Source organism: Notolepis coatsorum (genome assembly GCF_963971535.1).
Source record: "Notolepis coatsorum genome assembly, chromosome: 2".
NCBI lineage: Eukaryota > Metazoa > Chordata > Actinopteri > Aulopiformes > Paralepididae > Notolepis > Notolepis coatsorum.
Window position 1 is genome coordinate 173,113,190 of NC_140166.1, and position 13,640 is coordinate 173,126,829.

The 13,640-nt window shown below is 43.0% G+C and overlaps 1 protein-coding gene across 8 annotated transcripts in view; it reads left to right on the forward strand.

Annotated features, from left to right (window-relative positions):
* tp63 (tumor protein p63) overlaps nucleotides 1–12,808 on the forward strand; it is a 75,596-nt gene extending 62,788 nt beyond the window's left edge. For 2 of the 8 annotated variants that reach the window (XM_084309247.1, XM_084309241.1), the window contains 8 exons: nucleotides 913–1,022; nucleotides 1,727–1,863; nucleotides 2,624–2,706; nucleotides 3,117–3,241; nucleotides 7,820–8,022; nucleotides 8,414–8,561; nucleotides 8,970–9,063; nucleotides 10,290–12,808. In XM_084309247.1, the coding sequence (XP_084165373.1) occupies nucleotides 913–1,022; nucleotides 1,727–1,863; nucleotides 2,624–2,706; nucleotides 3,117–3,241; nucleotides 7,820–8,022; nucleotides 8,414–8,561; nucleotides 8,970–9,063; nucleotides 10,290–10,586 (1,197 nt within the window). In that variant the 3' untranslated portion in view covers nucleotides 10,587–12,808. The remainder of the gene's footprint in view (nucleotides 1–912; nucleotides 1,023–1,726; nucleotides 1,864–2,623; nucleotides 2,707–3,116; nucleotides 3,242–7,819; nucleotides 8,023–8,413; nucleotides 8,562–8,969; nucleotides 9,064–10,289) is intronic. The other 6 variants (XM_084309248.1, XM_084309243.1, XM_084309242.1 and 3 more) reach the window with 5 other exon arrangements.
* Nucleotides 12,809–13,640: the final 832 nt, after the last annotated feature.

Here is a 13,640-nt window from a genome sequence, read left to right on the forward strand (position 1 = left end):
TTCCGGCCTGCAGACAAGTCAACCCTAGACCCTGTCAACGCCACGTCACCACCTCGCCTCCCGCATCATGTGTCGGTGGTGACAGACTCTGAAGCGCCTGGCCTCGCAGGCTCCTCATAGTCCTCATACTCAGCTCAGCTCCACCCAGCAACCACATCCCTGACCCCCCATAGCATCTCAGAGGCCTCTCAGTCATTTCTGTTATCTGTCTGTTAAAAGGGATATAAATGTACCACTGAGTGACACCCTCTTTAAAACCTGAAACTGTTTTAATCTGAATCTGTCTGTGAAAACAAGACGTGTCGCTTTTGCTGAGATGTAACTTTCTTTTGTGGCTTTTAGGGCAAAAATGCCGCAATTGGCGGCAGGTTCCCGGATGAGAACGTCTTGAAACAAAATGCACAGAGCAATAGAGTTCATTTTGGCACGAATCGCTATAAACATATTTTTCTTATATAGCATTCCAAAGAGTGTTCCAACTTCCAACACTCCCGCATCCAAAAGGCTCATCACAGGGAGCCAGGAATTGTAGAAAAATGGATATGCTGACCTGATGAATAATTTGTGGTCACTCAGTGGACCAGCGGGTGGAGGCTCCTGGTGTACGACACCCCCTCTATCCCGCTGTCTCCTGTTCCTACCTGCTGTAGACGATCCAATAAAACAGCAAAAGAAACTGCAACACAATAGTAATTGGAAGTGGGTTTTTTTGCTAGACCTTTTGCATCTGTAGCATGCTACCTTTTGTAAGGTAATTTATTAAATAAGTTAATTAAATAGACCCTGCCCTAAAAACCACAACACCAAAATGACAACACAGACAATATACATACAATGTGGATCATGTAAAGTTCAGGTTGACTTGGGCTATCTGTTGTCTGGAGCTAAAAGTGGACATTCGTTCTCTCTCAGGTGGGCACAGAGTTCACCACCATTCTGTACAACTTCATGTGCAACTCGAGCTGCGTGGGAGGGATGAACAGACGCCCCATCCTCATCATCGTCACCCTGGAAACCAGAGAGTAAGTCCCCATCCCCCCCTCGTTCATTACAGGGTCAGAACTGACCTGGCAGGTCAACCCGGGCCTATTTAACGAGCCCCATGGCCTACACATTTAAAGGCTAAATACCTATACATAAAGGGCATAATATAGTCAATATTCAACTGCATAGTCAACTGTCAAATGATCAGGTTTCTAAAGCACAGTGATATATTAATTCATAAATAAACGAATTAATGCATTCATTTGTTTATTTAATTATATTGATTCGTTGGTCGTTTCCTGTTCAATAAAAAACTAACCAGTCGGGTTTCTAAACCCTCTTTCAGTTTTCAACATTGCATCACTGTAAGGCCCCATGGAACATCCCGCTGTTCTGTCACCACAGTAGTGACTGTAGTGCATTCCTTCCCGCTACTAATCTGACACCAGGGACGTCTGGGTTTTTCCCCAGATGATTTTCGGGAAAAATAGGCCTCTTTCGTAGGCAGTTGCCCCATAGCCCAATGGGACAATTATCTTGTGTATGTATGTTGTTGGACCCCAGGAAGACTAGCTGCCGCTTAGGCGTCAGCTAATGGGGATCCGTTTAAATAAACATATAAACAAATAAATAGCCTAACAACTTTTTCTTGGGGGAGAACCCTGCACCCCTCCTCCTCCTGGGTTGTAGAAAGAGTGTTGCTGACTCCAGCTCCCGCCTGTGTGTCTCTGTCTCCCCCCAGTGGTCAGGTACTCGGACGGCGCTGCTTCGAGGCCAGGATCTGCGCCTGCCCGGGCCGGGACCGCAAAGCGGACGAGGACAGCATTCGCAAGCAGCACGTGACGGACGGCACAAAGACCAGTGAGGGTAGGAAACGCCGTAAGTAAGCTGGGGCTGGTGAAGGGCTTGACGTGCAGCAGGGCTTCTACCAGCATGCTGACGCTTGGGCTGGTGGAGGGGCTTTGACATGCAGGGCTCCTTCCATCCAGCATGCTGACGCTTGGGCTGGTGGAGGGGCTTTGACGTGCAGGGCTCCTTCCATCCAGCATGCTGACGCTTGGGCTGGTGGAGGGGCTTTGACGTGCAGGGCTCCTTCCATCCAGCATGCTGACGCTTGGGCTGGTGGAGGGGCTTTGACATGCAGGGCTCCTTCCATCCAGCATGCTGACCCTTCCAGTCACACAGGCCCTCTCAACCAGGCAGGGCTGAGGCTCGAATCAATTCACTTTCAATATCAGGGGGAAAAATAGTTGATTTCCTTTCCAAATTCAAATATTTTTGGTCGTTATGACGAGGTTCTCCTATCCAACCTGTTGACAAATAAATAAGAATAAATGCTCCTCAGCAGATATAAACAAGCAAATTGTCTATTTCAATTCTGAATGGATTGAATTGAAAGTGAATGGAGCCTCGGCCCTAGAACCGGTGCACTGACTAACACATGAGCGCTCATGACACACTGCATGCAGCCATCAGCCCCATGCTGCTTCCTGATCCTCTCTGCTGCTTCATGCTTGTCTTTCTTCCCCCCATCCTGCTCTCTCGCTGCTGAAGCTGTACTGTAAGTCGTGTCCCCCCCCCCCCCCCCCCCCCCAGTGTGGGGCACCGGTACTGACCGCGCTTCTGTCCTCCTCCCCAGCCTTCCGCCAGGTGTCCCACGGCATACAGATGTCCTCCATCAAGAAGAGAAGATCCACCGATGAGGAAGTGTTTTGTCTGCCTGTGAGTTTCATCGTCCCACGTCTTGTCTCCCAGGGAAAAAACACTCAGAAAATGAACCAGGAAATGAACTGTGTTTTCATGCAATTTGAACGTATACACACGGCGGCCATTTTGCTCTTATGTCGTGCTAATTTGTATATTTTGTATCCAATTTAATCACCTGTACATTGTATATTGCTGTTGCACTTTACTGCTATATTTGCACTCTGGTTGGATACCACATTTTTATTTTCGTTGTACTGTACTTGTGCAGTATAATGACAATACATTTGAATCTAATCTAATCGAATCTAATCTGAGGTTGGGTTCCTGAGTATGACATAAAAGCAAAATGGCCACTGTGTGAATCCGCTCAACGCTGAATCATTATGTTTTACTGACCTCTGACCCCTTTTTCTGTCTGTCCTCAGATTAAAGGCCGTGAAATTTATGAGATTTTGGTGAAAATCAAAGAGTCACTTGAGCTCATGCAGTTTCTGCCCCAGCACACTATTGAGTCATACAGGCAGCAACAGCAGAACCTCCTCCAGAAACAGTGAGTACCAGTTAGTGGTTTTAGATGGTGTCAGCTCACCTGATGTGGCCCAATAAAAACAAAAGCCCCTCTGTTCTTAAGCACACACTACATCACCTGCAAGGTCCACCCTAAGATTTAACAGAAGGATCTGTTGTGTTGACGGGACGACGCCCTTACAAAAAAGTCCCATGGTATTTCCATGATTTCTTTCTACAATGATGGAAATACCATGATGTTATCATTGATTATCATGGTTTAACGTGGATTATTTAAGTACAAAAGTGGTACAGTACCATGGTGATACATAACGTTTACCATGGCGATACCACCAACTATTCATACAATGGCCAATGGCTAAACTGAAATGATCATCAAACTACCATGATTTTTGTGAGGGTATTAATCTCATGCCCACTCATCCTTGTCTGAATTAACCTTCTAACCCTTCCTCGATTTGATCTCTTATTGGGTGACTTGGCATGTCTTGGGTCGTTCGTTATTAGATGACATACTTGTTTTTTTGTTTTGATCGAGTAAGTGACTTAGCGTGATGAACCTGTTGTTGGAAAACTGCATGGCGTTGATATAATGGCTTTCACTCTGTTGTGACTCTAGTGACTTTGCGGTGTTCTCGCATGGCTACCATATCTTACAAAGGATGCTGAGAGTAATGCAAGGAATTGTTCTTAAAAAATAAACAACCTGTTTAGTGTTTCACAAGACGAGTCTAGAATGTGCTTTGTGCTCGTGCCCTGGCCTAGAGGGTGAATCTTCCATCGTGTGGATCTGTTTTGTTTTTTTACTACCCCCCTGTGCGCGCGCGCTCCCCCCTCCTCTCTCTCATGGGATATGAGCCAAGCTTGATGAATGGTGACAAATGTACCTGGCAAGGCTTTGTTTTTCGGTGACGCTTCCAGAGATGGATGGTAACGCCTCGGGGTGCTTTGCCAGGTTTGCACAACAGCAGTCAAAAAGATCCCTGCCTGAGTCTCATCTATTGGCTTTGAGCGTAATTAAAACTGTCTCAGACACACACTCTCACACACACATTGCCTTGTCCACGCCCATTCACCATAAGCTATGGAAAAGGGTTGATGTGAGTAAATGGTAGTTTGACGCCCCCGTGATGATAATTACTGCTTATGTTATAGTTCCCCATTAAGCAACTGGCAGACAGCCTTGCAGTGATGTAATGCTTGCATTTGCTTTTTTAGAAAATTATTTGTATTTGTTTGAGCTACCTCTTGTTTTCCGTCAGGCCCCCAAACACAGGTATTTTGGGCAATAAATGATATGATACAGACACTGACGTCATCTATGGGAGACATTCATTTTACACTCAGCTGAATATCTTCAGGGTCTCGCTGACAATGGCAGCATTTTCTCCTGGGTTTTTATAACCTACAATACCCAACCTTTGTTGATTCTTGAGGGAATCCTCTCACATCACTTAATTTGCATGCTGTTCAACTCTATCCTCTTGGGTCTATATTCATAAAGCTTCTCAGAGAAACTGATCCAGAGTCCTCTTTCAGTCTGTGAATAAGATCATGAAGACTCCATGGTCACTGACCCCAGATCAGTGATCGTACACCTGGGAAGCTTTGTGAATAAGGACCTCACTCTCATCTTAATGGCTTCTAATGGCTCTATTCTTAACCCCTGCACTGTTTCCCTTGCATCCTTTGAAATAAAGGGTTCTAACCAACTTTGAGCAAGTGTCAGGCTTTTATTATTATTATTATTATTATTATTATTATTATTATTATTATTATTATTATTATTATTATTATTATTATTATTATTATTATTATTATTATTATCATTATTATTATCATTATCATTATTATTATTATTATTATTATTATTATTATTATTATTATTATTATTATTATTATTATTATTATTATTATTATTATTATTATTATTATTATTATTATTATTATTATTATTATTACTTCATTGTAAATGCCATATCCCCTGAGGTGATGAGTGTGATCTATTATTAAATAGTGCCATCGTCTGGAGGCTGAAGGTAGTGCAGGGCACAGGCTTGAGCCACAACTCTACCATAATGCACAACATAGGTTATCCAACATTGGTGTTATAGGGTGTAATTATTGTTTGAAATTAGTTACCACTCAATACATTTCGGGAATTGAACCAGAAACACTTTCTCTCTCTTTATTCTCTTCCTCTTTTATTCCCCTCAATAAAACATGTTGATCTCTGACTCATCTCTCTGATCTCTGGACCTCTTCTGTGGCTACTGTCCTCTCTTCTTTTCCTAAGTGAGCTCTTATTTCTGCCCTGTGTGTCTTTGTCTCTCTCTCTCTCTCTCTTCTCTCTCTCTCTCTCTCTCTCTCTCTCTCTCTCTCTCTCTCTCTCTCTCTCTCTCTCTCTCTCTCTCTCTCGCTCTCTCTCTCTCTCTCTCTTCTCGGGTTGCTTCCTGCAGTCTGCTAACAGCCCGTCTTGGTAGCCAGCTCCTGGAACCTGCAGGGGAGCAGAGGCGACGCTACAGCTCCTCCTGAATGTCTGCCTCACATTCCTCCTCCTCCTCCTCTCCCAGTTGGGATCTTCTCCTTTCTCCTCCTCTCCTTTTCCCTTCGCCTCCTTTCTCTCTCTCTTCATGGGGTCACCCAGCTCTAGGGATGTGTGCCTCTGTGCAAACTCTCAAATTCTCTCAAGTAGAGTTACATGAACAGACATCTTGCTGCTACACAGTCGTGGATCTAGGACCTCTCCGTTTCACTCCTCCCTGGTACAAACTATAGACACGTTCAGTCTGACCCGTTGGCCACGCTGACACGCCTGGATGAGGGTTCTCCTCTTGCATCACCGGTGCTCATGCCGTCTTGATAAGCGTTGGTTATCATTTTGGCTATGAAGTTATTTTTTTCTTTTTGCATGCATAATTTCTGTCAATAAGAAAAGTATATTGTGCAGGGTAGCCTACTTGCGATGACATTCTCAGTCACCATGGTGACGGGTACAACTTCATTCAGGCGATCCCTGTTCGCTCTCGTGGTGATGTAGCATTTGTGTCACGTCCAGGTTGTTTATGCATATTAACGCAGCGTCTCAACTTGCCCTTTTCACCTAGACTCTGGCTGAAGTTGATGGGGAACCAAGCTCTAGTAGTGTTTGTTTGTTTTTCTATGTGAATTTGACTTACTGAGCTATTCTACGTGTTTTGCCTATTCTTTGTCATTGGATCATTGGAGCTGGACTCAAATATTAGCTCTCGTGGGATTTCTTTTTGTGGGGAGAAACTTTATTGATGGAGATAAATGATAAAATGCTGGTCATGTTTTATAAAGTCACTGCGGGACAGTCTGTGTGTTTGTTTTTGATTTACTTGTGCATTTTCTTTTTCTCTTCTTGATAAAACATGTCCTTAACAGATGAAGTAACACAATGATGATGTGTCATGTTATTTACAGAGCAGGGTTTGTTAACAAGTGCCTCTGTGACCATTCTGTTTGATACAGATTGTTGTACTGTTTCTGGTGGCTGTTGCACTTTCTGTCTGTCAGAACCTAATAAATGTCTTCTGTTTGAACTCTGACCCTTTCCTTTTTTTCTTCTCTTGCTATTTCATTGCTTTCTTTTGGTGGAGGATATGTGTGTCATTTTCCTTTTATCTTATTATGCTATTCCATTGTTTCTTTATGGTGGAGAACATCTACAATTAACATCTACAAATAACCCAAGCTATAACTCTGACACGACAGAGGGGCTTATAAAGAGAAAACAAAGTCAAAGTCATCAGTAATTTGTATTGTTTAAAGTTCAGTCTATTGATGTAGTAAACTATTGGGCTTCATTCATGCTATGCCATCTCAGTGCCCACTTTAGCCCTCTAATTGTTGATTGACAATTAAGTTGCAATGTTTGGTCTGTTGTGTTTACATTTACAAGCTGTGAATTGCTTTAACCCTTTCAGGATTTCTTTGCTCATATGTGACTCAGATCTGAGTGTGAACGGTATAAATCACATGGAATCTGATCTGATCTGATTTGGGCCACTTTCATATGTGGTCCTAAATCAGATGCAGGTCTGATCTTTTGCAGTGTGACCTCACTCTGAACAGTAATACGACTTTCATGTGACTTTTACGTCACTCTATATTTAAAAAAAATAAGGCTTGCAGTGTGAACGTAGCTGTTGTTACACGATTGTTTACAAATTTTAAGCTCTCAAAACGATATCTCTCATGTGAGGTAGTAGGCGTACTGCACCTGAAAGGGTTAAGACATTTCTTTTTTTCCATGCAAAGTGAATTGATCGTATTCACACAGTGGATATTTTGCTCTTATGTAGTGCTTAGGTTGGGTTCCTTTCCACCCTGTTCCCACAGTGAAGGAACCCAACCTGAGCGCGACATAATGAGCAAAAATGTCCGCTGTGTGAATAATGGTCAATCCATGCTCAGGTTGGGTTCCTTTCCACCCGGTTCCCACCCGGAACAGGGTGGAAAGGTACCCAAACCTGAGCATGACATACAATATGAATGTGAATATGTAACATGTAATATCAATACTGTAATGCTGTTGATGATGCTGTGTCTAACGGTCAGGTCTTTCTCGTTAAAGATGGGATCTGAGGGACGATGAGTGTAATGGCCTCTATCCTCCTCTGTTCTGCCCCAGAAGCTCCATGCCATCTCAACCCACCTTCGGCTCCAACTCGCCGACTCACGGCAAAGTAAACAAGCTCCCCTCGGTCAGTCAACTGATCAACCCCCAGCAGCGCAACACGCTCACTCCATCCAGCATGGCCGGAGGCCTGACTGACAGTAAGTGTGGCCCCCCCATTGTCCTCCCCCCCAACGCGACTCCCCTCGCCACAAGCCCCCCCCCCCCCCCCCCCCCTCCCATGTCCCACCCCGGGGGCCTCTTGTATGATACGTATCAGAGCCTGTCGGGACAGGCGGAAGCTAGCCCCCCTCTTTAAGCCCCCCTGACAGGACGCTTCCTCCTCGTAGAGAATATGATCCGTGTGAGACTCTGCTCATTTCTGGGCCTGCGGGACCTGTTTATGATGCGTTGTCTGCCACGTTGAGAGAGTAATCCGCCGCGTTGTCCCCCCCCCTCCCTCCCCCCCACGCGTCCCGCTGGCGTGTGACGCGACACTCAGGTCTCAGAGAAGTGATACGATGGTCACGGTAGCTGCTTGTGTCTCTCCAGTGACTCCTATGATGGGCGCGCACATCCCTATGAACGCCGACATGAGTTCACTGAGCCCCACACACGCACTGCAGTCCCAGCTGCCCATGGTGCCTTCCTCCCATTGCACTCCCCCTCCGCCATACCCCATGGACAGCAGCATCTCCAGGTACCTGACCATACGCATGGGGGAGGGGGGGAGTGGTGGGGGGAGAGGGGAGGGGGGATGCGACAAGGGGAGGCACTCTCCAGATAGACGCAGAATGGGATACATTATTTAGTTTTTCATACAGTTCACCGTTCAAATCAATGATACGGTTGATCGATCTCGAGCCCCGCCCTCTTTTCTTGATCCTCCAATCACGACTGTTGCTTCTGTCCGAGGGAAGCGGCAGTTGTGATTGGAGGATCACGAAAAGAGGGCGGGGCTTGATATAGGTTGTTTGCATTTTAATTTCCCTCACATCGGTATATTTCGTAAAAGAAAATGTACCATGTTTGTACGACATCCGTCAAATGATAGCTCGGTTATTTGCAACTCTTTTTTCAACTATCTTCTATTTGTCTTGTTTTGCAGCTTCCTTCTACGGATGGGCTGTGCAGCCTGCTTGGACTACTTCACAGCACAGGGCCTAACCAACATCTACCAGATTGAGAACTACAACCTGGAGGTGAGACCTCTATTCAACACAGGCCTAGTGACCATACTCAAATGGCGGCCATGTTGCTCTTACTGTAGGTCATGCTCAGTTTGGGATTCCTTTCCACCCTGGAAAGGAATCCCAACCTATGACATGACCTATGACATGACATAAGAGCAAAATGGCCACCGTGTGAATATGGTCAATGTGGCCGATAAGGAAATTATATTATAGGATTATAGGAAACATATAGTTCCTGCCTTCAGAAAGTTTGATAAAATTAAGAAAATGTTTAATAATTCTGCCTTCAGATATCATTACCTTACACATTAATCTATGTTTTTTTTGTAATACTATTATATGTTAGAATGGTTGCCCAGCCATACATGGCAGAATCATTTCCTTGTAAGAGTCATATGTGGATTTACTTAGGGATGTCCGATATTATCGGCCGACCGATATTATCGGCCGATATCGGCAGTAAAATGTGATATCGGAAAATATCGGTATCGGTTTAAAAAAATAAAAAACAATAACAATATTTTTTATATATATATATCCAGTGAAATTATTAGTTACCTGAAATTATTCAGTTTTTTGGACGGGGAAACCCTGCATATATCGGTATCGGTTGATATCGGTTGATATCGGTATCGGAAATTAAGAGTTGGACAATATCGGAATATCGGTATCGGTAAAAAAGCCAATATCGAGCAGACCTAGATTTACTACTTACTACTACCATAGTGTTTGTATACCCATGTCACTGTACACAATACTATAACACTGTACATACATCTGATTATCATTATTACTCAGTAGCACTCATTTATATATACATTCCAGTTTAATCACATGTACATTGTATATTTCTATTGCACTTTACTGCTACATTTGCACTCTGGTTAGATGACAACTTGTTTTTGTTGTGCTGTATAATGACAACACATTTTAATCTCGTATGCATTTCTTCCATTAACATTTTACATTTAGTCATCTAGCTGATGCTTTTATCCAAAGCGACTTACAAGTTCTGTATGATGAAGTCATTAGGAAGGGTATAACTCTGAGCAGCTGAGTAACAATGTTCATCAAAGTGTTGAAACTTGAGTGCTGCAGTGTTGAGTGCATAGTAGTATAGACATAGTACATAGTATAGATATTAGTATCTTAGGAAGTGTGCATGATAGTATAGGACAGTAAGGTTGGGGGGAGGTTGCAGAGTGGATATTAACGTGGTCCTGTAATGTCCACAGGACCTGTGCAGGCTGAAGATCCCTGTTGAGTTCCAGCACATCATCTGGAAGGGCATCATGGAGCACCGACAGACCATGGATTTTTCCCCGCCTCCCCACATCCTGCGTACGGCCAGCGGGGCCTCCACGGTGAGTGTGGGGTCCTCCGAGGCCCGGGGCGAGCGCGTCATCGACGCTGTGCGCTTCACGCTGCGCCAGACCATCTCCTTCCCGCCGCGCGACGACTGGTCAGACTTCTCCTTCGACCTGGATTCCCGTCGCAACAAACAGCAGCGCATCAAGGAGGAGGGCGAGTAAGATAGTTTGGCGTCCTCCATGTCTTGAGAGTGGCGATATGATGAGGCAACTTTTGGGGCAAACAGTACAGTAGTCTCCAGTTCCTAACGCAACACCGCAATGTCACTACTGTAGTGACTTTTCAATTGCAAATGCGTCGAGGACGGAACTCACCCCGGTCCTTAGCGACTATACGTAATGCTAATTACAACAGGACAGCTGTTTCAATTGCAAATCACTGGTGGCACCATTCATGTTTCTACACTAAAAGGAACTGGAGACTACTGTAGTTGGGCAGCATTCCCAACAACAAAGTGAGCCACACACTAGGTCCATATATATTCAAATGTTTCCTAGAGCAACATGTCTGTGTGATTAAGAAAAGGCCCAATCTTCAATTCGAAAACCCCAAAGTATTGGAGGGAGGGTTATTCTCAAATTGAATGACCAATCTCTTGATGCAAGGACTGACCACTAAAACAGAAATTATACTGAATTTCTTAGCCGTAAAATGTCTGTTTGCAAAAATTAAGAGTATTTTGAGTTATGATCAAACTCACCAAGAACGTATAGATATGTTAAAAAAAACTGGATTGGGGTTCTAAAGTGGCAGTGCTGAGGTATTACTCATTTGACATTGTTGCCTGTGAAAAGATTTGCCCCAAAAGTTGTCTCACATATCAGGGGCCTTTTTACTCTTGATGTCATAAATGTACCCATCTCCAAAAATCCACTACTTCATATCGACTGTTGGAACATTTCATTTATTTAGAATTTATTTTTGTGTTCTGGTATTTAGCTCAAATATCGTTGAGAGCAGAATACACGATTCAAATAAGAATGCACTTATTTTCGTTACTGTTTTGTTTTTCATGACAGCCCTCGTTAAAAACAAGCTAGTGGAGAGTTAAAAAGAGTTTAAATGGTGTTAAGCAAAAAGGAGCATGTTGTTACATTTCAAATTTCTTGAGAGCACTTAAGAAATGCAGAGAATTTTAAGATTGCTTCAGTTTTTTATTTTTTTTGTTCATGATCCATTCCAATGTTTAAAGCATGACTGGAAATGAAACCTGTTTTAGGGGCTTCTTTAATTTTATTTTGCTAAGGGCCATAGCAAACGGTGTATTCTAGTTCTCTACTATAGACTCTACTACCCACAGTTATGGTTTAGTGGAGTAAAGTTGTGTTTGATAGCTGGCACAAGCCAGAATTGATTGTATACATTTCAAGAGTTTTTACTATCTGAGAAAAGTGTTACGCCGATTCCTTTGTGAAAAAAAGTACAATGGTAGTTAATAATTATCAGCTTTACCATGGTTACTGCCATGGTAAAGGTTACGCATCGCTGTGGTCATTTCTTGGTCACTACCGCCATCGTAGTGACCAAAGGTTTTTGGAAATACCATTCTACCTTTTTTTAAGGGATTGGTGTTTTTTTTTTTTTTTTTTTTTTTTTTTTTTACTGCTGTAGCTTCTGTTACTTTGTATGCTTAGTGTGACTGTTGGTGCGAGGCCGACGCATCGCCACCCGTTTGTGTCGAGATTCTGAAGTATTTTAGGTTTATGTGACAGATGGTCGTTTTGTTGGTCACATGTAATGCTCCTGGCCCAGTGTTTTAACGGTGGTAAATAATGATAACCTGACTGATCTTCTCTGCCTGCTTCTTTTACCACTGTGCAAAACATGGTGTGTTTGTCTTAAATTGACCCATCTCAAACCCTGCCCTCTTTTCTCCATCCCCCAATCACAACTGTTGCTTCCCTCCCTAACAGTTGTGAATGGGGGATGGAGAAAAGAGGGCAGGGTTTGAGATAGGTCAGTTCATTGCGTTCAAAGGGCGCAATCACTAGTATTTTTTCTCTCTTCTTCTTCATGAACCACAATGTTTTGGTAACTGTTTTGTTTAATTGGATAGCTGGCCAAAACCTTTGATATAATTGTATATACATTTGTATAGTTATTTTCTGAAAGTCTCCCAAAATAAAATACTTGATTTTCAACACGAACAAAAAGCATACTGATGTGAATATTACCTGGTAGCTATGTTGTTTGTATTAATTGAAAGGAATAAATATGTACCCTACATTAGCCTAGTCAATGTTAAATTTTTTTTTTTCAAGTAGCATACATTGTTAAAAGCAGAAATAATCTGCGGTTCCATGTTTTTGTACAATGTATTGTAAATATGTTGCAGTGTACCTAGGCTATTTTGATATAAATCAAAAATAAATATTCATACCTATTGTGTTGCATGTTACTACTTTTTCATATCAAGTTATTGCAGGTATGAGAAAAGTGTGATCAAATGTATTATTAAAAAGTATATTCAGGGTCAAGTTAAAGGAGAGTCCCATCAAGGTCCCATCATCACTGGTTCTGGAAGCTCTGTAAATGGACTGCATTCATATATTTTTTAAGCGCTTTACAACTTATGCCTCACATTCACACAGACACCAACAACTATTTCAAGTAATCATCTTCATCACATAATTGAACTGAAGAACTGAATTTATATAGTGTATTTCTAGAACACAGTCACTTTAAACTAAGGGGCGGAAGTAGTGACACAAACAACAGACAAACATAACAAACACACAAGGATGAATGGGGGGCTAAGAGAAGGCAATGAAGAAGATACCAAATTCATCAACGTACTGACCTTAACCATGACAAAATGTTTGGATTGAAATCTTATTCGAAAGGGCGAGATCAGTACTAGTAGGCACAATCTATAGACCGCCAGAACAGAGTGGCTTCTATGACACACTTGATGGGTGTTTAGCTGGGGTGGAGGGTGTAGAAAAGATTCTTATTGGGGACTGGAACATGGATATGCTACGTAAAGCAGCACCCGTCTTCAAGGCCTTCAGTAGGTTTTGTGATCTGCACGGTTTCAGCCAGCTAATCACCCAACCCACAAGGGTATGTGATTCAACACAAACCACCATTGACCTCATTCTGACCTCTGACAAGTCCATGATCTCCAACAAAGGGGTGATAGCATGCGGGTTAAGTGATCATTATATGATTTTCTGTACCCGCAAAAAGCTAAAACAAAAGGCCGGCAGTCACAA